The 21,715-nt window shown below is 35.6% G+C and overlaps 1 protein-coding gene across 4 annotated transcripts in view; it reads left to right on the top strand.

The window, feature by feature from the left end:
• The window catches only part of BNC2 (basonuclin 2), a 336,970-nt gene that overhangs the window by 92,482 nt on the left and 222,773 nt on the right, over positions 1-21,715 (top strand). For all 4 annotated transcript variants that reach the window (XM_027709215.1, XM_027709213.1, XM_027709216.1 and 1 more), the window contains exon 2: positions 881-1,081. In XM_027709215.1, coding sequence (XP_027565016.1) covers positions 986-1,081 — 96 coding nt within the window. In that variant the 5' untranslated portion in view covers positions 881-985. The remainder of the gene's footprint in view (positions 1-880; positions 1,082-21,715) is intronic.

A 21,715-nucleotide genomic window follows, 5' to 3' on the forward strand; every position in this document is an offset into this window, starting at 1 on the left:
AGCTTTTTCATTTTTTCTGTCCTTTCTTGCTTGCAAGCTTCTTAAGACACTTAGCAGTGGGCAAGGGAAGAGGGGTGTGAGAGATGAAATGTTCATGTGACTTTCTAGTTTTATTTCAAAAGGAGTTGGATCATGTTTTTTTCTCTCTTTGGTAAGAGTTTCATTTGGGATAGAAACTGACTATGCCACAATTCTTTTCTGACTAATACTTAGAAAATAACCAGGCCAACTTTTATGTTTTACTTCTAAGTGAATATTGACCGTATTGAGTTGTTTCCTTGCTTGCTTTTTCCTTTTTTTTTTTTTGGGGGGGGTGTTTTTGTTTTGTTTTTTTTTAAAGTTTTCTAATCTTGTGTGTAGGCAAGTGTCAGATATTACATGCTGTACTTGACAGCATTGTTGAGAAAAAAAGAGAGAAAGGCGGGGAAAGGGCCACAACCTTTTCTTTCTCCCAATTCACTGTGATCATTGTGCTACTTAGAGAGAGAATGTGCGTGTGTGTGTATCTGTGTATCTGTAGGCTGAAGGGTTAGTGCAGGATGTCATTTGGTGCCTGACAGTGGAGCAGTGCAGTTGACTCTTTGCTCTGCTATCCAATGACATCCAGTGGCTGAGAGTTTGAAGCTGATGGTTGGGTCTCCTTAGTGCTGCATGCACACCTGACAGGCAGCTGTTAAACTGAGCAAAGGCGAGCTTGGGGAGTCACAATCTATGCATAAATGATAGGGGTCTCTCTGCGGAAGGTGCAAAAGAAACTCTGACCCTCTCCCCTGAATCCCCCCTTCCCAAATGAAACACACAGTGCAGCTAGCTTCTTAACTACACTATACTCCTGCTACTGGCTGCCAAGAGGCTCAAAAAATCCACCTTCACTTTTCAGTCAGAAGAGGCAGAAGTGGATGTGAGAGACAGACACACACAGAGACACAGAGAGCGAAAGAGGGCAAGAGACTTGACTTTAAGAGACTCCTGCACTGACAACTCCATGCAGTTCGGAACAAGAACGGCAGCGACCGAGTCTGGTTTCATGGGGACATGGCAGAATACTGACACCAACCTCTTATTCAGAATGTCCCAACAGGTATGTTACTTTCGTTTATTTTAAAACATGGCATTTTTTTGTTTTATTTCACCTCCTTTTTCTCTTTCTTTCCATGTTTCATTTTTGTTTCATTCATCACTACATAGTTAGCCTCTGAACTGTCATAACTATGTCATTGGAATGTGCATGGTTACTTCATTTCTTCCCTAAGGGCTCCTTTTTAAAAGAAGAAAAAATATTAAAGCTTTAAGTAAAAGCAAAGCATTTGTTTTAAAGTTTCCAAATAGAGCTTTGCTCCTAGTAAGACTGTTTTTCTTTCTTTGTTTGCTTGTGTTTTGTTCCAGCCTTTCCCCCCTCGCTATCCCCCCCATCCCATAAATAAAAGTATCTGCTATCCCAGCAAAACTACTTTTTTTTTCTTCCTGAGTACATAAACCCCCAAATCAAACTGATACTAAATTTAGGGGGCCCCTCTCAACGGCATAATTTACTTAATGTGGCAGAACACAGTTTTATTGAGAGGGAAGGAGCGACGAGCTGTCCTACTGTAGCTACTGCCAGCATGGAGCTGAGGGTCGTTAGAGGAGACAGTTTCAGTCCTCGGGTCTCTTTTCTCCCGCTCCCTCTCCCAGCTTGCTCCCTGTCTCGCTCCCCCTCTCTTTGCGGAGCTGAGCCTTGGCGTCCTCCCCAGCGCTGCTCCTTCACCAGGGGCCGCGTTTAAGGCAGCTTGGTATGCGGGTTCTGACGGGAAAGCGAAAATGTTACTGCAAGGCCAGTTATAACTGATAATTAATCACAGGAGCCAGTGTCTCTGTACCATACGCTTGGTGATATGCACCGTGTGTATTACAGCTAATTTTGCACAATTGCTTGGCTCTTCTGGATGAAAGGAAAGGGAAAAGAGGGTGGAAAAAAAACGAAAAAAAAAAGGAAGGAAAAAATAGAGAGAAACTTTCAGCTTGGATGAGGCTCAAGCAGGGGAGGGAAGTTCAACCCGGAGGTTTTTAACAGGGTGACTCCCTACCAGGGGATGTTTTGCCCTTCTGAAAACTAGTTTCCAATTATGGTCTGACACTGATGGATAATAATTGAAATATTGTGTTAGCCAGAAAAGGAGTTAGTAAATTTGTATATTAATATTAGACTTTTATTTAATGTTAGACATAAGATGAATTAAGTAATTTACCTGAGAGGCGTTGTACAGTAAGAAAAGAGAGGGAAAGTAATTAGGTTTTTATAGTTACAGTAACAAGGAATGCTTGAATACTGGCCATAAAACAATAATTTAATTAAAAAATCCCCAACTTTAAAGTCAAGAAAAACTCCAAAGCAGATAGTTAATAACAAATAGCAGTTGTCTATGGATGACCATTTAAGCAGTATAGCTCAGGACAGGATGAAGGCATTTGAATAAGGAATATTTTGATATATCCTGTAGAGGGACCCTGATTACTGCTGATACAGTATGCTGGTATAGAATGTAATCAATGTAAGGCAAATAAGCAACCTTGTCCAATTTCCCATTCTTGAAAGTAAAAAAGTTCGTTTCCTTGTAGAGGTGCACATTTCAAAAACACTGCTTGGCACTCGGAAGTGTGAATTGCTATTGCACTGCTTACAAACATTATCAGCTGTACGCATGTCTGTGAAACATAACATATTTGGTTATATTGATATTAGACAATGGCACAGAAAGCAGTTATCCAAATTACCTGCTGTATTCTTTTAGCAAGAAATGGGGTTAAATTTTAGGGGTTGGGGAAAGGTTCTTTCCATTTCAGCCACAAAAGAGTTAACATAACTAGATCCAGATAACAATCAATTGATAAATGACAAATGAACCACATAAATAGTATTAGATTGCCTGTTTAGTATTAGATCTTTTTCAACAGATTTAGACTGTATGGTCTCTGAAAGACTAGAAAATGTTCGACACTGACAAAGAAAGGAAACAAAACTAAATAGAAGAGCATCACAATGTGTCAAATAATTTGAGACAACTAGCTTATTAAACCTAGCCAAACATTTATACACATAGGCTAGGCTGTTTGGTTGCTATTTTCCTTTTTAAATAATATTTTAATGTACTAATTCTTGAGTATTAATTGGATTTTTTACATTATTGAACATGCACGCTCATATTGTACACTATATAGAAAGCGAGAAGTAATGTACTAAGTGAATAAACGTGTGGTGGATGCTACATCAAGGTGAATTGGTATACACACAAGTAGCACTGCAAAGGTGATAACGTGGAACAGATTTATTTCTTAGAAGTGTGTTCTTGATGCATTTGCATACTTGTTAATATCCTTGTCATATTTTGTTTATTTATCATGTGCTAAACATATTTAGTCCAAATATGCTTTCATCATTCTTTTAAGAGGAGGGCAAGTTATTTTGCTAAATGCATTTCTCTCCTCTTTAAGTATAACATTTTGTCTTATGTTTCTGATTTGTTAAGGCTCTTATAACTTGCTAGCTCGCACATACTGTGTGCAAGTGCAGCTGCAAATTTGTATCTAATGGCCAGTGTTTCTTTATAAATCACTAAAGTCTTGAATATTGTTTTCTGTTATCTATTTTCATTCATTTACTAGTTAATTATTTTCAGTCCATGTTCTGGAAATGTAAGTATTTTTACAATTTCTCCTATGCTTTACAAAAAATTGTGTTCACGAGTACAAATAACATGAAGTTATGAAATGTGCATAATTTGCAGCAAAGTTTGGCATGGTTTGAAAGAACTGTTTAATGAAACTTTTCCAGCTATACGTAGTAATGCTAGAGACGTCTTTTTTAAATTTCTAAGTGTGATGCTGTTTTTCCATGTGTTTTTTAGAAGAAAACAAATTCTGATCCCCATCACTTTTCCTGGGAGCTCTAACTTAATCTCAGGAGGTTTTTAGTGGAAAGATTGAAGCATGGCAAGAAGAACTATTTAGAACAAAACAAAACCTTGCAATCTCTCCCTCCTCTTACCTCTCAACTCACACTGCACTGCTCTTTGCATAATATAGAAGTGAATAACTTTCCTCAGAATAAAAGGAAAATCAACTTCATTGTGACATGTGTCTTAGAAAAATTAGGATTAATTGTACAAGTTTGGGCTATTAATAGCAAGTATAATGGTACTTATTTGGGGACTATTTTCTTTTGAGAATGGGAACACAAGAAAATGGTATCTCCACATTCCAGAACAAATTTAGATTTTGGTGGGGTGAGAGGAGAAGCGAAATAGTCTCCCAAATTACCTGTGAGAATGGCCACTTGACTGCATTGTTTTACCTATGCACCTTTTGTCCATGTAAAAGTGTGTGATTCGCTTGAAAGGGGTCATCCCATTCTGTATACAGAAGAATGTCTGATAACCTCAAAGGGCATAAATCTTAGCTTTTAAAAAGGAGTGTTACTTTGGGTCACTTTGATCAGTGACAGGTCGAGAATGAGCAGAAACCCTTGGCTTCTCTTCCATGCTCATCTGGCTAAGTCCAGGGCACGCACTGCCCATTCTAGTTCTGGCAAGGAGTTGTTAACAACAGAAAAGAAGGTCTGGATTTGATTGATTAAAAAAAAAAAAGAAGCAGGCTTTTGTGATTGTTTGCTTTCATAAATGTTTTGTGTATTTATTAGAATAAGAAATGTCATTTTTCTTCATCTAGTTACCTTAAGGGCCGTAATGTTCTAAAATACTTTAAAGTCATTTCAGAAATGAGACCATAAGAGAAATGGCTGTAACCCACAGTGACACAAAATGCCAGAGCCATATGCCTTTTTGCTGAGAAAGAAGTATGTTTAATCTATTTCAGATAAAAAGGTAATAGCCTTTCCAGAAGCTATTTTCAACATGAGAGTGAAAAAGCAGTATACAGAATTATAAATGGATCTGTGCATCATTATATAGTAATTTAGGATTCACTCAATGATGTAACAAAATTAACAACATAATTTCATTGTGTAACTGTATCTTATTAAAGAACAACTGACTGACATTCTCTTACAGTTGCTTTATTTAACTTCATACAAATATTATTAGTAGTGACATTTCTCTATTGTACATTAGATTCTCTCATTAGCATGATGTGTTAGTTATCACCAGAGAAATCACTTCTAGATAGGTGAGCGAGAAGCCAAGAAAAGTAAAAATTAAATCAATGATGTATATTAATATAGACACATCTGTTCATGAGAGATATGGTACAGTAAATTCAACTTTTTTCCTTGCATAAATGCATGATTATTCCAAGGAAAACTAAATAATCTTTAAAATGCATGGAGTATGCATGAATATTGCTAGAAATACTAAACTGCATACAAAGCACACTGCCTGTTTTGAGCTGCACTTGTATTCTTCCATCTGATAGTTCCTAACATTGATGTAGACATAGGCACATAAACTGTTTATTGAACCAGTATTAAAAAAAATAGGAGCGTAGTGTAGTGTCTAATAGAGTGAAGGTGAAAGCTTTTTAAATGTTTCTGGGCTGCTGATTGTAGAGGTTCTATGAAATTTTAACATATATTAAGTAATTAACTGTTTTATTGTAATATATAACTATTCTTTTACTATGGGTGTAGATGTAAAAAGTTGAAACTTAATTTGGCAACGGGCTGTAATACCATACATTGATTTACTATGAACATTTTTGTGAGGAAGATTAACATTGGTAAAATGCATTTTGTAATTTAAGGTGGTTAACAATCACGTTTGTGACTAATCATCAGCAAACATAATATAACTATATATATTTTTATTACACCAATTTATAGAATAGCGGACACAGGTGGGGTGGGATTTTTTTGTTGTTGTTCATTAATAAGTTTATGTGGTAGTATGAATTTAGAAGCTTTATCAGGTTATGTTGTCTTATTTCAGATGCTTAAATTTTGTTGGGTATTTTGGTAAAGCATGGTTTAAATGTGTACTGGTCCTTTTAGCAAATTAAAAATATTTGCATCGAGATTTTTTTGCTGCTTCTGAGTTGCCTCAGAATAGAGGCATGGAAAATACTGTACATGACAAAAATGCAGGATGTATACAACTAGACATACAAGTACATGCAATGATAGATACATGGCTATGTGCATGATACATGATTATAAGTAAAAAATCCCTCCCAATAGCTTCTCTTACTGTGTTCAGGATTTACAAGAAAACTACAACATAGCAAATTGTTTCCCATTCCTCTCTATACATAATTATCTTGCACATATACACATACAGTGTTTGAACATATTTATGCCATTCTGTATTTCTGTTAATGATGTGCTTGTCAGAGCTTTGCTTAATGTGGAGATATGTATGCACAAAATTGTAAAACCTGCTTGAAGCATTGAAACATGCTCAATTATATTGTGCAATAAACTGTAGTGTTTAATATTTTAAAATGTATATTTTTTCTATTTTTTATTTTTGTATTTTAATAGTTACATATTCATAAGTATAGTTTTATAGGGATTTGATTAATGTAATGACAGAACAGATCTGGTATAAAACAGCAGTAAGAGTCTTCTGCTCTTATGTCAGGGTTAAGAGCCAAGGCAAATCTTCCCTAACTAATTAGATGCTGAGTAAGGCATCTTAGTGAAGCTGGGGCAAAAGTGAATGGGTCACAGCTGAGGCAAGATTGCAAGGACTGTAGTGATAGTGAAAGCATTTGCATGTGCCAGGTCATTGTGACACTGTGCTGATTGCAAAGGAACACTCTGTTCCCTGATACAGAACTGCTGTCATAAAGTAGAATCTGAAACAAAAGCTTTAAAGAGCTTTTACTTTTTACTAGAAATGCTCAAAACATATGCTGTGCATAGCCTTCTAGCTTTCTTTGCTCAGTTATTTTTCTCAAACAATAGTGCTTGTGCTTTTATTAAAAGATTTGCCTTGCAGACTAATGGTTCTTCACAGTTTAGAAGAATTTCCAAACTTGGGGCTCCTAGTATACCCAGGAGATAATGAATCATACTGACTCAAGAAAGAAAAGGCTGAAACAGAGGAGAAAGGGAGAATTCCATTGTTACTGTATCAGAAAGAGAATCAGTAATGCAGGTTTTTGCTATAATTCTGAGAGTGTAATGACAAAATTTCAGCTTCTAGATAAACTGTAATTAAGGAGTTTGTTTTTTGCCCAGTTCGCCTGTAGAAAGGAGTAAACTTTAAAAGTATTTTTATTAAATGAATGTTTGACTTTTTCAAAGAGGCAAAATGCATTCTTTAGCTTAACATCAGTCTGTTTAACAAATGTCCAAAATAAGAGACTGTACATCAGCCAATGGACAGGCATGTGCTGCTTTACTGCTTACCCCACTCATTATTGTGATGCCCTAATGCCTCCTTTCCCTTACTGAAATACTTGACAACTGCTTTCTAAATTATTTTCCTTCACTGACAGAGAAAACAGTGCCACTTGAGTCAAACAATATTTTGTCATAGAGAGGGCATGTCTTTGAAGGGCGGGGAGTGAGCATCTCAGAATTGCATTGATCGGTGTGAACTTGCCGACAGTGTACCATTGATGCTACTCTGACCCTCGCGGGAAGCCATTGCATCCCTATCCTCTACTGATGATGCGTATCTGTGCACTTCTGCAAAGGAAAGGAGAGTGTCATCCGCCACTTAGAGAACATGGGAGTTCAGAAGAGAAAACGTCATGATTATGATCCTGCCATTCCTCCTTGTGTACCACACAGAAGTCAGCAATCTTTTTTGCAAAGTGAATAATAGGTGATACTTTAAGAAGCTTTATGGAAAGTGAGAAAATTTATACTGGGTTTGTCATTAAAGCTGAAATGTACTATCACTGGCAGGTAAACCTGCTGTGATATTTGAATAATGTGATATTTGGAAATAGACCACAACACAAATATGCCAGTAGAGATGGGCTCTGCAGTCTGGCTACCTGTGCATCTTGGAATATGTACCTTATAAAAGAAATTGAGTGACATGGTATATGTCTCTCTTTTTTTTTGTGATACCTACTGCAACAAATGTTGAAAAGAGAGTTTTACTTGTTCTTCTTTTTTCTCAGTAATTTTTAGCAAGTTGAAGAACAGCAAGGGACACCTGATGAACAATATTTGTTTATTTGTGGTGGTTGTTTTTAAACTTTATTTCATCAGAATTCCAGGGAAGGAGATAGATTACCCAAGTCTCTGCCTATGTATTTTCTCAATGCATTCCATAGTGTATTTCTTAAAGATCAGTAGCTTTAAAATGCAATACTTCTGGCTTTGAACAGTTTAAATGAAAATGTCATACTATGTAGTTCTTTTCATCTGAACAATTCAACATTTGGTGTACCAGTGAGAGGAAAATAGAATATAAAAGACCACATCCTTACTGTGATCCGAGCATGTGTTTTCCATTCATGTCATTGGAGGCCCTGTCATGCATCAAGGACAGCATATAGTTTAGGTACAGAATCACAGATAGCAGTGTACTAGCCTTCAGAGTGAGCTGTAACCAGGAGCTCAATTCTGTAAGCCTTCTGTGTGTATGTAACTTTTATGAAGCTAAATGTGCAAGTATTTTGCAAGACAAGATTATGCGGTGGTAAAGAAACTTGCTCTTGTGTATTCCAGTCTTTTCTATTATTTAGACATCAAGAAGATGAACATAATTTAAAAATAAAATTAGCTATTGCACTTTCTTAAAGAAATCTAAACCTGGATTCCTGGGTTATCAAAATCCAGAAATTAAACGAGGTTTTCTGTTAAAGTTTCTGGTCAGGTGTGAGCTTTTAGACATTATCGGCCTCTGTATGATTTTATGTATCAGTTACTGAAAGCTCAGTCTTTCATGGGTTACCTTAGAAGCCAGTGCAAAATTATGGTTGCTTTCAGTTTGCCTCTGAAGTTTTGAATCTTTTTAGCAAGAAATCTCAGAATGGAATTTGGGCAGGGTAATTCAACATGAAATAAATTGGAGAAGAAATGTTTACAAGACTCTTTGCTAACTGGAATTGCCAACTTTTCTAAAGAAAAAGTAGCAACACAATAGAATAAAAGGTGATTTAATCAATAAAATAGTATTTTGAAAGGAATTATTTTTGTTTAAATAAAAATTTGGCTTCCCAAACTGTTCTGTCTTCTCTGTTTTCTCATTAGAAATATGTGTATAAAAAACCAAACAAACCTGAAGATGCTACTGTCAGATCCTTTTATGCAGATTGATTTCCTTTTAGCATATTCATTGCCCTTTGCCTGCACAGAATACAAAACCTTGTGTACTGTACTGCAGTTTTATTGCTGCTTTCAGAGGGATGTCTTGTGAGATGTTACAGCTCCTACGGAAGTACGACGGCAAAATGTCGTTTAAGATAGATCATTATTGATATCCTTTATTTATTAATGTCTTTCCTCATGTTTCTTTCACTGCAGTTTTTCTTTCTAAGGGTATATATCTGAACATGTATTAAAAGAAAAACTCTTCTTGGTAGTAATTGAATAATTAAAGCAATCTTGATTATAAGGGACTATAGGCAGAGATGAGAGGCAGAGAGGAGAAGCATCCCCTTCAAGGAAGGCCGAATGTAAGTGCTGACATGGCGAGTTCAGTGTTTTGTATTTAGTGTGCTTGTATGCAAAAAGAATGATAAAAATGTCTCATGTCCTGGATTATCACACTGAAGGTGCTGAAAAGCATCTCAGTTTGATCTCTTCTTTCTACAATTTCTTAACCAAGGTGTTGCTAATATTTAAAAAGAACCCCTAATTATATTTGTATTCCCAAATGTCAAATATGTGTTTATTTGACTTAATAAATATATAGAAAAATGGGAAAATTAAAGTGATAGAACATTTGAATTTTTTTTTTCTACACAGACTTAGTAGGCAAAAATTAAGTCAGCTTGGACTTCAGTGAGTTATTTAAAAGCAATTAAAATCACAAACGTATCACTGTGTTCAGACTTAGTTCTTAATTAAAAATGTGCCATTTTTCTTGCAGGAATTCTTTAAAAAAATTTTGTGGCAATCTGTAAAATGGAATTCTTAGGAAAAACAGTCTCCTCAGAAGTGGTAGCAACAGTTTTTCTGAGTAGTGGATGTGTTTTTGCACTTCCTATCATAATGTTTGATAGTTGTTCGTTCCCTGAACAGTTTGCTTTTTAAAATACATAAATTTGATAAGAACATCTGAAATAGATATTTTGGAGAGGAGGGAGGTAAAAACTAATGAAGAGTGTGCAAGGAAAAAAATAATTACTTCCAGCTGGCATTATATAATAAAACTACTATTAAAATGAGGAGCTCCATTAGTAAGGCTTTATTTATGTATTTTCTTATATTTCTAAATAAACAACATAGTCTTTAGAAAAATAACAGTTAAATGAGTAAAGTGTGACAGCTCTCGCACTAGCCAGGGAATAACATAAAGAAGTACCAACTCATCTACCCTGCCTTAATGCCCCACAGCAGTTGACATTGCTGGAATGCCTCCTGCAGCTGGTGGCATATGACTGTCATTTGCAGGCAGGATATACGGAGAGTTTACACAATGGAGGCATTCATGAAAGTGTTCCTCATCTGGGACTCCTGCAAGCTCTCATTTTATTGACCCTGTCAGAATTTAACTGGTAGGCTGTCAAATTATGTGTTGCTTTATCTATTATTAGTTTTTCTTTTAAATTAGAATGCACAGAAGAAGGGGTTATGGAAAGCAGGTATGAAAAGCAAAACCAGCTTCTGGGTTACTAAACCAGGAAAAACATAACAGCTATGTAAGAACTTTATCTTTTGCGTTGCAAATTTTAGGGATTCTATGTTGTGTTCAAGATTAAATAATGTGGCTTAGAGTTTTTTCAGGGTGTAGGGTAGGGTGGGGGGTTTTTAGCATTTAAAGCCTTAAACAGAAATATGTTTTCTGAATTACCGTGTTACTCAACTGTAACTTGAACATTGGTGTACAAACAGTTTTTTGAAAGAGCTTGCTCTTTGATTGCTGGTGTCCTTAAAAATAGCAGAAAAAGTACTTTTTATACCAACTTCCCCCAAAAGAGATTTATTCATATACTTTGCTGCATCTTTTTGCAGAATGCCATAAAGAAATGCCCAGTACTTAACAGTTTTAATTATGTTTGCAAACAGTATAATAACCTGAGAGGTGATTAATGATTTTAAATATGTCATTGATATCGCAGATTGGCTGCTTATTAATTCAGTGTTGTTGAGACATGACCTCTCCAAAGCCATAAATTGCATTAAAAAAATAGAATGTATGCACAGCTTCACTGATATCTGTGAGAGAAGTGGTTACAGCAGCAGGCAGCACACCAAAACATTGGCTTCATGCAGATGGAACCTACTGCGAAGGAAGTACCTTATGCAGTGAGTTACTGATTTTAATAGATCCTCCTATCCAGTAGTCCATTTTTAATGCAATGCTGAAGTTCAGTTCAGGGTGGAGGAGGGAAGAGTGAGAAAGGGAATGATAATGAATGATCAGATTGTTAAAGGAAAATAAATTTTAATTTGGGGTCTATCAGTCACTTCCTTTCTGCTAGGAAAAAACCCCTCAACTCACCATATATGTTTTTGTTCATGTATAGAAATAAGGTATGACATGGGATCTCATTATCATAGATTTTACTTATTACATATTCTTGTAATTGTTCTACTCCTAAAAAATGTTTTATTTCTACTAGAATAGGGATAGCTGAATAGTAAACACTGTTTTAAATTATAAAATATATGTGACTGGCCGTGTTTGTTTCCAGCATATAATTTCCAGTTTCTTCTTACTTGGCTTTTCTCCTCCTAGAATATAAAATAATATTAATCACAGAAGACAAAGTAGTCTAAATAGAATATTATTATACCATTTTGAAAGACCTCCTAAAATACTGCTCTGGAATCTACTGAGATGCTGATTTTTCTCTGGGAGGATAAAACATTTAAATTTAGTTGGAAATGTGTATTTTTTAACCTTTTGATACAGCATTCTGAAGACATTGTCTTCCCTTAAATATTTAAAAAGAAAAATTTGTTGCATAGGCTGCAGTATTAAATCAGTATTTAGGAATCCAGAGATGTTATTTAGAAGAACTTGAAAAATGTAGAATCTCTCTGATGATACATGAATTTTCATTCAAAGGGAAATGCTACTTCTCCAGTTTTGGAATAGCAATAGTTGTAAAATGACATTTTTTGTTTTCTTTTCCTTAAAAATTGAGAAAAAAACTGAAATAGGTACATTCTGGTGTATTTTCTTGTTAATGACAATAGTTTCATTAGTGGCTTCTCAGTCTGATTGTCTAAGGAGAGATGTAAAAGCTGGATTTTAGAACATGAGCAAAACCACAGAAAATGCTCAGACAATAATAAAAATGGTTAGTAATTTTCCTATGTTATCAGACTTATCTGACAAATTATTTAAAATAATTTCTGTGTATTTTTTCTGTGGTGAAAGCTGATTTCAGGTAGTCAGCCTGGCAGTACACTATTACAGGTAAAACCCAAAGTGTCTTGCTACGGTTCTGTGGAAGAACAATACTTTACAGTACTAGAAAATTATAGTTTTAAGTCTATGGTCCTTTTCTCACTGAAATTAATACAAGTAGAGTCTATAATCACAACAGTGGTGTGAGGGCTTTTCCTACAGTCTTTCCTCAGGAAGAGAGAATTTGTGTTTTGCTTTTTCTGTGATGGAGCACATCAAATGTTAAATTAAGAAATAATTGTAGAAGTAAAATTTGGGGAAGTGACAAGTCTCAAATAATGCAATATTTGTAGAAGCATGATCTTTGAAGTCTAGGTTATTCAAAATTTTAATTATACACTTAAGATATTTAAATATACACTTAAGAGAAACTGAGTGCCATATGCTAGCTGTTTAAAAAAGTAATCTTCTGATAATTCAGTGCTGGGAATTTTTTAACTTTAAAATGCAAGTTTAATTTTGCATAAAATTTTATGTTTTCATAATCTGTCTCTTCATTTTATGAAATCTTTCAGAAGACAGTAGAAGGAAATTATTTAACTCAACGTAGACAGCAATGGTGTTAAAAAGTAAACCAACACAAATCCCCAAAACAAAACTAACCCCACTTTAAACATCTTGTTGGTATTTATGTATTTTTTGCATGGAAGTTGCTTAGACTGGAAATTATGTCTTTCTCTACATCGTTATTTTTCTTTTTGCTAATGCTGAGGAGCTGAAAGTCAGGTATGAAAATGTTAAAGCAATTTAATCTGTATGCAACTTAATAAATAGGAAGTTGAAATTTGGTGTTCTAGAAACAAACTGATATAAATAATGTTTCCTATGATTTTTCAACTTACATTTTTTAAAGGCCATTTTATGATACCGAACTGAAAAAAAACTTTTCTAGCATGTGAAGTTCGTAAAGTAACTAAATATGTAAATGCATAAAGTAGCACTATAGACATGAGACTGATTTTAAATGACTGGGGTTTTTTTCCTGAACCTATCCCTTCTATACCACATCCCTATCCCTTCCAAAATTCAGCAATGGTCAGGTGTGGCATTTTGTTTCTATCCACTGACTTGCATATGCATGTTTATACATCTACAAACTGTAAAAAGAAAACTGACTAAATGTGGCTTCAGGGAAAAGAAAGGAGTGGTGGGCGCAGATACCAGCTGGAGCTTGATGCATGTATTCTCTGCTGTGGCACTGTTTTGTTGTTGATGTGGGAATGTAGCTAAACAGTGGCTACAGATGCTCCACTAAATAAGGATCCACATAAATTCCAGCTGTGAACTTGTGATTCATCCTTCCCTGCACAGAAGATATGTTTCCATATGTCCCATTATGTTCCATATTTGATTTTTATCACACACTGTGTGCCAGTCTGAATCTTGTCTATATGCTTTTTGTGAATTCTGCCCTTTCTCTCTTTTTCCTTTGAATTAGAGTTATAATACCCCAGCTTCCATGCGAAAAATCCACATTACAATCATACAGCATCCTTGTAAATAATTTTTTAATGAATCAAGTATATAAATAATGTATCTATGTAATCACCATAACACAGAGATTGGACATATCTAGAAAATCACAGTAGTCCATTTGGAAAATATTTCTCTTGGACCTAACTGCAGTCCGTAAAAAGATCCAAGTCCTAAATAATTTCATCAAAGTATCTTACTTTATTTACTCTAAGTGCATTTTTCTGATATTTTCTGTAATCGTTTCAGGTAACTTATGTACATAACCTCTCTGTATTTTTTAAGCATGTAATTGATTCATAAGAAATCTCATTTTGAATTATGAATAATATCCATTGTTAACCATTTATACTCTCTGAGACTCACTGAAAAGAACTGCGTAGTTGCATGGTACCAAATAAAATACGTTAATTCATTATTTTTAAAAATACTAATCTTATTAATTATATTCTTTAGATTGAAATTCAGAATATTTCTTCTTCTGCTACCATAATGTAGTTATGGAAATTGACATCTGGAAATTTAGGCATCCATGGCCCCAAAAGCATACAAACTCCTATAGTTTAAAATATTTAAAAACAAAGTAAGGATTTAAAAAAACACTAGCTAAATTGCAGTCTAACCTTTTGAGTTAGCTTCTTGTAATATAGTTAGGAGAGGTGTGGTCCCTGACTCCTAACTGGAGTGATATATGGCTGCTTGTCAGCTCTGTAAGAAACATAGTGCTGCAAGAGCTTTACACTAAGTTTTACTTACTATAGTCATTGATTATCATAAAGCCACTCAAAACATGAGGCAGAAGTCAGCATTATTGTGTTAGACAGCTGTGGTCTAGAAAGTCTACCTTCACTGTCTTTGTGAAGGTAAAATTTCAGTGGTTGCTGCAATTGTTAAAAGTCATGATAATTGTACTAGTGGTCATTGGTTTTTGCACATTGTTGAAGTCAATGCTTCTAGCTCCAGCAAAAATTTAAAATGGCATGTTAGGAACTGGATGAAATGTTTGCAGTCTTCAGAAGTGAAGTTACTGTGCAGATGTTGTAGCAGTGCTGTAATTTCCCTACAGTCAATGACAGTATACTATCAATTACATATACAGTCAACTATCTTCATAGGTAGTCATGATTTTGTTGACTGACGAAAAGTGCTGTAAGAGTACAATTTTCTGAAACAAGGTGTATCAAAGCAAATACTGATATCTACTATAAAGAAGCATTGTTTAGCTGTGTGCAGAATTTGGTGTCCAGTGCTTTTTTTGTCTCTTGTCCTTTCAAGGAAAGATAGTTCTATTCATAATTTAAATTCTCCAGACAAGTCAGATATCAACATTATACCAACATTTTTCAGCAGAATGAATAGTTAATTAGTTTGTATTTTAAATTGAAGGTGTCTGTGTTATAGATTTCTGTGGGGAAAAAAGGAGAGAGTATGTACTTAAAAAGATGAGTAAGTGGGGTCTGTTCTCGGCAGTGTCTGAGATACTACTGAGTTGAACTGAGTTCACTGTCAAATTCTAATCAAAATGCAGGTAAATTTGGCATAATGAAGTGTTGGTGTGTTTCCAAAACTGTAAAGTCTTTAACTGGAGAAGAGGCTGGAGATTACCAGTTTATTTTACAGATAGGTATTTCAAATCAAATGACTGGTGCTGCTTGTAAAGAAGCATCTGCAAAGGGTGTCAGTGTGACGGTATTCTGTGTTCAAGAAGTTCAGTGTCAACACAGCTGTGACTTACCACTTCTAGCAGTCTCTTAACTGGGAATTAGATAAAATACCTTTAATTTGGGCAAAAGGTTGGGTGAGAGTACTGGGACGGGAGTATAATTTCAGATGCTATTAATTTTCATAAAATAACATTTGTGTGCTTTGTCTTGCCAGATACTCTACAATGCTTTTCCTCATTTCACATGCCAGGCTGTTTTTATATTATCATTTTCTTCTCTGCTGTGTTTATTCTCTCTGAAAATGGTGAATGTAAGCTATTACTGGCTGGGTGGGCGGCACACATTTGCACAGAAACTTTTAAAACACAGAGCAAGCATTTTATTTTGGTTTTTAAAACCACTGAGAGAACTTAATGCAGCTGCTTTCATGGCATCAAAGTGAAACATGTAAAAATCTCACTTTCTATTCTAAATAACCTTAGGGCTGTTGAGTCAGATATTTCCTGGTTGACGTGTTTTTGCACAGGAGCGACAGTGGCATTGAGTATATATGGTAAATCTTAATGTTCCACTGAATCTCTTCACTCTTTCATGAGCTTCACAGGGTACTCATCCTTAACAAAATGTCAAGTTAAAACATGTCACTTTGGCATAGTTGAAATTGCTTACTTGTTTTTAATCAAAAAGCAACTCTTAATGGCCTCTTTTACTGTAGGCAGTAAGGAAAGGAGCTTTCCAGTTTAGCAGCAAGTAGTTCCTCTGACCCATTATTTGCTGTCATTTCTGCTTCTCATCCAGCAATGTGAAGGGGATTGCATGATTAAAATCTGAGCATGGTGAATCAGGATGCTGGTGCTGCATATCCCACACCAAGTAGAATTAATATTTTTAGGGGAAATCTGAGCTGGTTTTAATACATTCCATTCCATTAAGCAGTACTCCTGTGTTTCCTAGGACCTTTACTACATCTGTGATATCTTTCAACAGCAGAGATTATATTGCCAATAGTAAAGGTGATTTGTGATACAGTGCTTCTTTGATTTTAGTTTTCCAAAACTCAGAATGAATTTAAGATGAGAGGTGCCATATATTCAACATAATCCTTGGATCCTATCCTGTGAAGTAGAAGGCTTCCTTAATCTGCGGCACTCAGATGCTCAAGCTGTACAAGTCAAGTGAATTCAGTTCATATTCTTTTTAACACTGAAATGGCTCTTCACTTTCTAGGCCAGCTAATAATCCTCCTCTTAACTACACTGTACATATCACAGATGGTGCTTGACAGACTAGTCAGTGTCTCAAAGGTCACCACAACACTATTAGCGAGATCACTATGCCCTTTGTTTCATGAGGATGCTTCTGCTACAGTACTTGTTACTTAAAAAATATTATAGGAGTAAACTTTGGGGTTTGTTCTGAAAGAAAACCTTAACCACTTCTCTCTTCACCAACAAGTGCTTCAAATGTGGAGTTGTTTGTTGTCAATGAAGTGCTCTGGAGTTTAGCGTTCTGCTCATACAGGTATGATCGGCTCTAAGTCAATTTGGTGGGGTTCTTTTGTGTGAAGATGTAATACTGAGTATGACTGATATTTTAATTTTTTATCATAGTTGCCTTTTGGAGCTTTTATTATGTTTTGAGGCTTATATCAGCACCTGACAAAGAGGAACATTAACAGCCTTCTAGAAATTCTCATGTCCAAAGCAGTATATATTCCTTTTGTGTAGTTTGAAAACACTGTAATAACTTAATGATGTTTTAAAAGCAAATATGAAAAAGTGAGGCTTTAAACACCATTGTTGTTGGTTCATTGAAATATTTACAACCATAACCAGAAAAATCGGCACACCGTTGTCATAGGTGCAGAAACATACAGTGGAAAATCTTGTTTCTGTTTTGAGTAATGCATGTTTATGAATGTATTTTACAGTAAAAATGCTATATTTACTTTTGCCTTGTAGCTAACAGTCTGCACTTGTTTCTTATATTGCTGCAGTAATGTAACTTTACAAGGCCAGGCTCAGATTTGGAGAGAGAACTTGCAAATTGCACAGCTGCTTTTTTTTTAATCTGAGACAAGGACACTTCCTGAGGCGAGTGAATCTATACTGTTAATATAACTTAGAATTTTGTGCTTAAACTGATTGTACAATACCAGGCTTTCTTAAAGTTCATTCCTAATACATGACATACATGTTGCTTTTTCTGATACATTTAAGAAATCAAGTGAAAGTGTGAGCTGTCCACTTGAAATATTTTGTAGTCATTTGCCCGTTTTCAATAATAAATGTCCAGATATGTATGCCAGTTCACTTTTTTTGGTGGGCAATTTAATTTAAATATTTTGAATGTCCTGTTTCCTTAGTCTCTGTTCTTGATTTATTATCTTTGATACCAGCTGAAACTCCAGTTTTTGTACATTGTTTTATTTTATTTTTATGTTAGTGATAGAAATTTTGTTCTCTCATCAGTCATAAAACACTCAAGAATGACTTGAACTCTTTATAGGATTTCCATTGGTGTTCAAATAGTTAAGCCATTATTAGAATTTAACATTATATTGCAAAGTGAGCAGTCCCATCCTGGATGAAAGAAATTTCCTGTACATTAAAAATAAACTGAGTGTCATGGTTGTCGTTTCCAAACAGGACACACAAACGTTCTTTTGTAGTACATGATCTTTGTCACACAGGGAAGTGTGCTGTGGAAGCAATTTTTTATTTACATGAAATATAAATGAAAAAAAATTGCAAATTCATCTAGCTTGAAACTCTGTAAACATTTTTAAACTACTTTTCTAGTGTAGGAAATTTCCATTTTAATTTGATTGCTACAGGTTAGTAGATGGATGGGAGAGATGCTAAAAGTTAATTCGTATCCAGGCAAACAGCTACTTTCTTATATCTTTATACTGCTGTATCTCCTTTTCCATTCCTATTACTTCTAAATTCCAAGGTTCCAGGAATATCATGAAAACATTTCATATTTCAAATATTCGGTCTTCACAGAACTATTTGAATTGGCATTGCTTACTGTCCTTGTCCCCACCCCCGCCACACAGCTGTCACTAACAGAGGATAAGGACTGGGGGGAGGGAATGAGGGAGCCCTGCTAAAATCGTGTCACGTAGCTCTAATTCATCTGCTCTCATTAGAGTGAGCGAGGGACAGCAGTGATGGCCAAGAGCTGCACTCCACACATGACACACGAACAGTTTGGGGAATAGAAAATTGCTTTCTCAGGAAGCCCAGCCAATTAAGGACTTGACCATATTGAATGTCAAGTGTTAATTTAGGTTTTTCTTCATTTTCCCAGTAGTAATGCAGGTCCTGTGATGAGCAAATACATGTCAAGTAAAAGTTGATTGCATGAAGGACCTGGGTATTATATGTCACTGACAAGTCACAAATGTACTCTAGTCTTTTAACCCCTTAGGTGAGTCCAGAAAGGAGGGGGAGGGAAGTAGGAGAGGGGGATTAAATGTATTGTAATGATAAGAATAGATAGCTTATATTAGGGATAAGTCTGGATGGGACAAGCAGGAATAGACATTTATGCGAGAGACTAAGGTGCAGACTTTCTGCAATCAGTGCGCATATGTGGTACCTTTCTGGGTTATAATTAATAAACAGACCTAAAGGCCCCCTCAGGATTCTTTAGAGTTTTAAACACACCTATGAAGCATGAATGTTATATCCTTCATAAGGTTTCATGTGAAGAGAAGGAAAAGAGGTGCACAGTGCCAAAAATATGAAGTGCTCCTTAAGGGGTTTCTGTTTTGAAAGAAAATCATTTTGCATTCTTCATGGAAAAGAAAATATGTATTTCCAAGGTCTTTGTTTTTAAAAAGATGACCAGAAAGAAAAGACAAAGCACCCATGTGAGAGCATGAAATTACAAAACATTTTCCTGTCAAAACCAGATTTATTTTCCAGCTTGTGTGTGTGTTTCTCCAGGTTAATTTCACAGCCATCAGAAACCCCCTGAAACACCACCTACCCTCAGCTTATGTTGTACCTGCCTGTACTAAGGAAGTGGGGGATGGCAAAAGAAGTAGGACTGAAGTCCATTTAAGTGAAGTAGCATTTACTTTTACTACATGTGGATACTTATGTATCATCTATAGCATCTAATTTCCATTCATCAGCATATTATTTACATATGAATGTTCTGAAAATAAGACAGTGTCTGTTTCTATTGCACTTGTATGATTGACTGAAAAAATTTCATATAACAATGCAGACGTTGTGTAGTACAAATACAATGAAATAGAAATGGCAATTATGCAAGTACCTAGAAAGTTGTCCCTGCCTATCTAATCTGAAATGGTAAAAGCCACTTACACTTTCCAGGAATTTTTAGAAATTATTTTCTCTTCCTGAATTTTGTTTCATTTCTTGATACCTAACCAATAGATGGGTAACTGTTTGAAGCAGATCAGTAAGCACTCTATGTTTGATTTAAATTCACTGAGCTGATCCTAATTAGTATACATTATCCCTATTGCTCCTTTGGATTTTGCTTCTCTGCATTATGACAAAGATATTTAGGTGGTAAGGTGCACTGCCACTGTCCATGATGGATGTGTATGTTCAATAGACATCATTCTCATGCAGGTAACGTGACACTTTAAATGAGTGCAAAGTTAATTATTAAGGGTTAAATTGTGAAACAGACATATTTGCCAAACAAAAGCAATTTAGGTTTGATTAGTATTTTCTGGAATGACATTCCATTCTCTATGCATATGAAATGATGCTGTCTATATAATGAAAACAAACACAGTTTTTGTCAAGAAATAGTTTCAAGAATCTGACCTCAAAATGGTCCGTAATGCTTTTCTTACTACAGTTCCACTTGAAGTTTGAGTAGAGATGCCTTATACATACACGTCATCTCAAAATAAACCCAACTTAATTCTTCCTCCCCAGCCTCCTCTCCTTTGTATTTTGGTAGGTAGCATCTGTAGATCTCAGCTGGCATTTAGAACAGCATTTTAATCATGGCAGCTTTTCTTCTGCTAGGTGTGCAAAGGGATTTTGCTAAGTTTCCTTAAACTAAATTCCAATGATGCCATCTCAGGTTGCTGATTCAAGATTTTGCTGCTTTGTGGTGTCACTTTTGACGGATGGTACCTAATGCAATCAGCCACCACTAAGGCAAGGCCTTCATTTGACCAAAGGGTCCAAAGGAAAAAAAAAAAGAGAAAAAGGAAAAAAAACCCTCCAGCCGTCCACCCAACAACGAAGTAGGGCAGGCTGCTTCTGAATTGCTGTTTCCCAATGTTTTAGCAGAAGATGCCTCCCTTTACGCATGTTTTTGATAAATTTAAGAAGTCAAATCACTGACACAGATGGATAATCCAAGTGTATAGGGTGAAGAGTTATAAATTAACACATTATTCCCTCTTAATGTGAAATACTTGAGAATGCATTTTCTAGGTCCCCTGACATCTACCCAGGGAGGGCTCGCATTGTACTTTTCAAGTGGCATTGATTTGTTAAAGCGCTGAATTAGCATCTCAGGCCAGCTGCCTGTTCCACTGTTGTGTTGTTGGGTTCATTCTCTTTCTCTCTGCCTTGCTTCCCGCTGCCTTGGCCACACACAGGGCTTCAGCCTGCTTACCCCAGCTTTTCCCCTCTGTTGTTTTTGCTAATCCACACTCACCAAATGTGCCTTGCCGAGCTGAGTAAATTAACATATCTCTTATTGCATAAAGCTCATAATATGCACATATGTATATATTCATGTGTGTGTGTGCGCGTAATATTTTTGATTGGACTGGGGAAGGAATAAACAGAGGGCGGGAGGGGAAAAGGCTGCAAGGATGAATGGCTGTGCTTACCAGCCTCATTCTCTATTGAAGTTAAACATTGTTCTCTTATTTAATTTGTGTTGAGACGAGGTCCACCATTCAGCAGCTGAGTCAAAGGGAAAAGAGAGAAGTAATATATGTCAAGTCAGAAAAGCTATAGAAATGCAATATTAAACTGCATAACTTGGGTTTCAATTTAGGAGTTTCTAATACTTTGTCTAGTTAATCATTAGTGAATGCCTGCACAGATCTAAAGGTAGTTTATGCTTACATGTCTGTATTGAAAT

The sequence above is a fragment of the Neopelma chrysocephalum genome, unplaced genomic scaffold (genome assembly GCF_003984885.1).
Source record: "Neopelma chrysocephalum unplaced genomic scaffold, ASM398488v2 Primary Assembly neopelma1_96710, whole genome shotgun sequence".
Classification (NCBI taxonomy): Eukaryota; Metazoa; Chordata; class Aves; order Passeriformes; family Pipridae; genus Neopelma; species Neopelma chrysocephalum.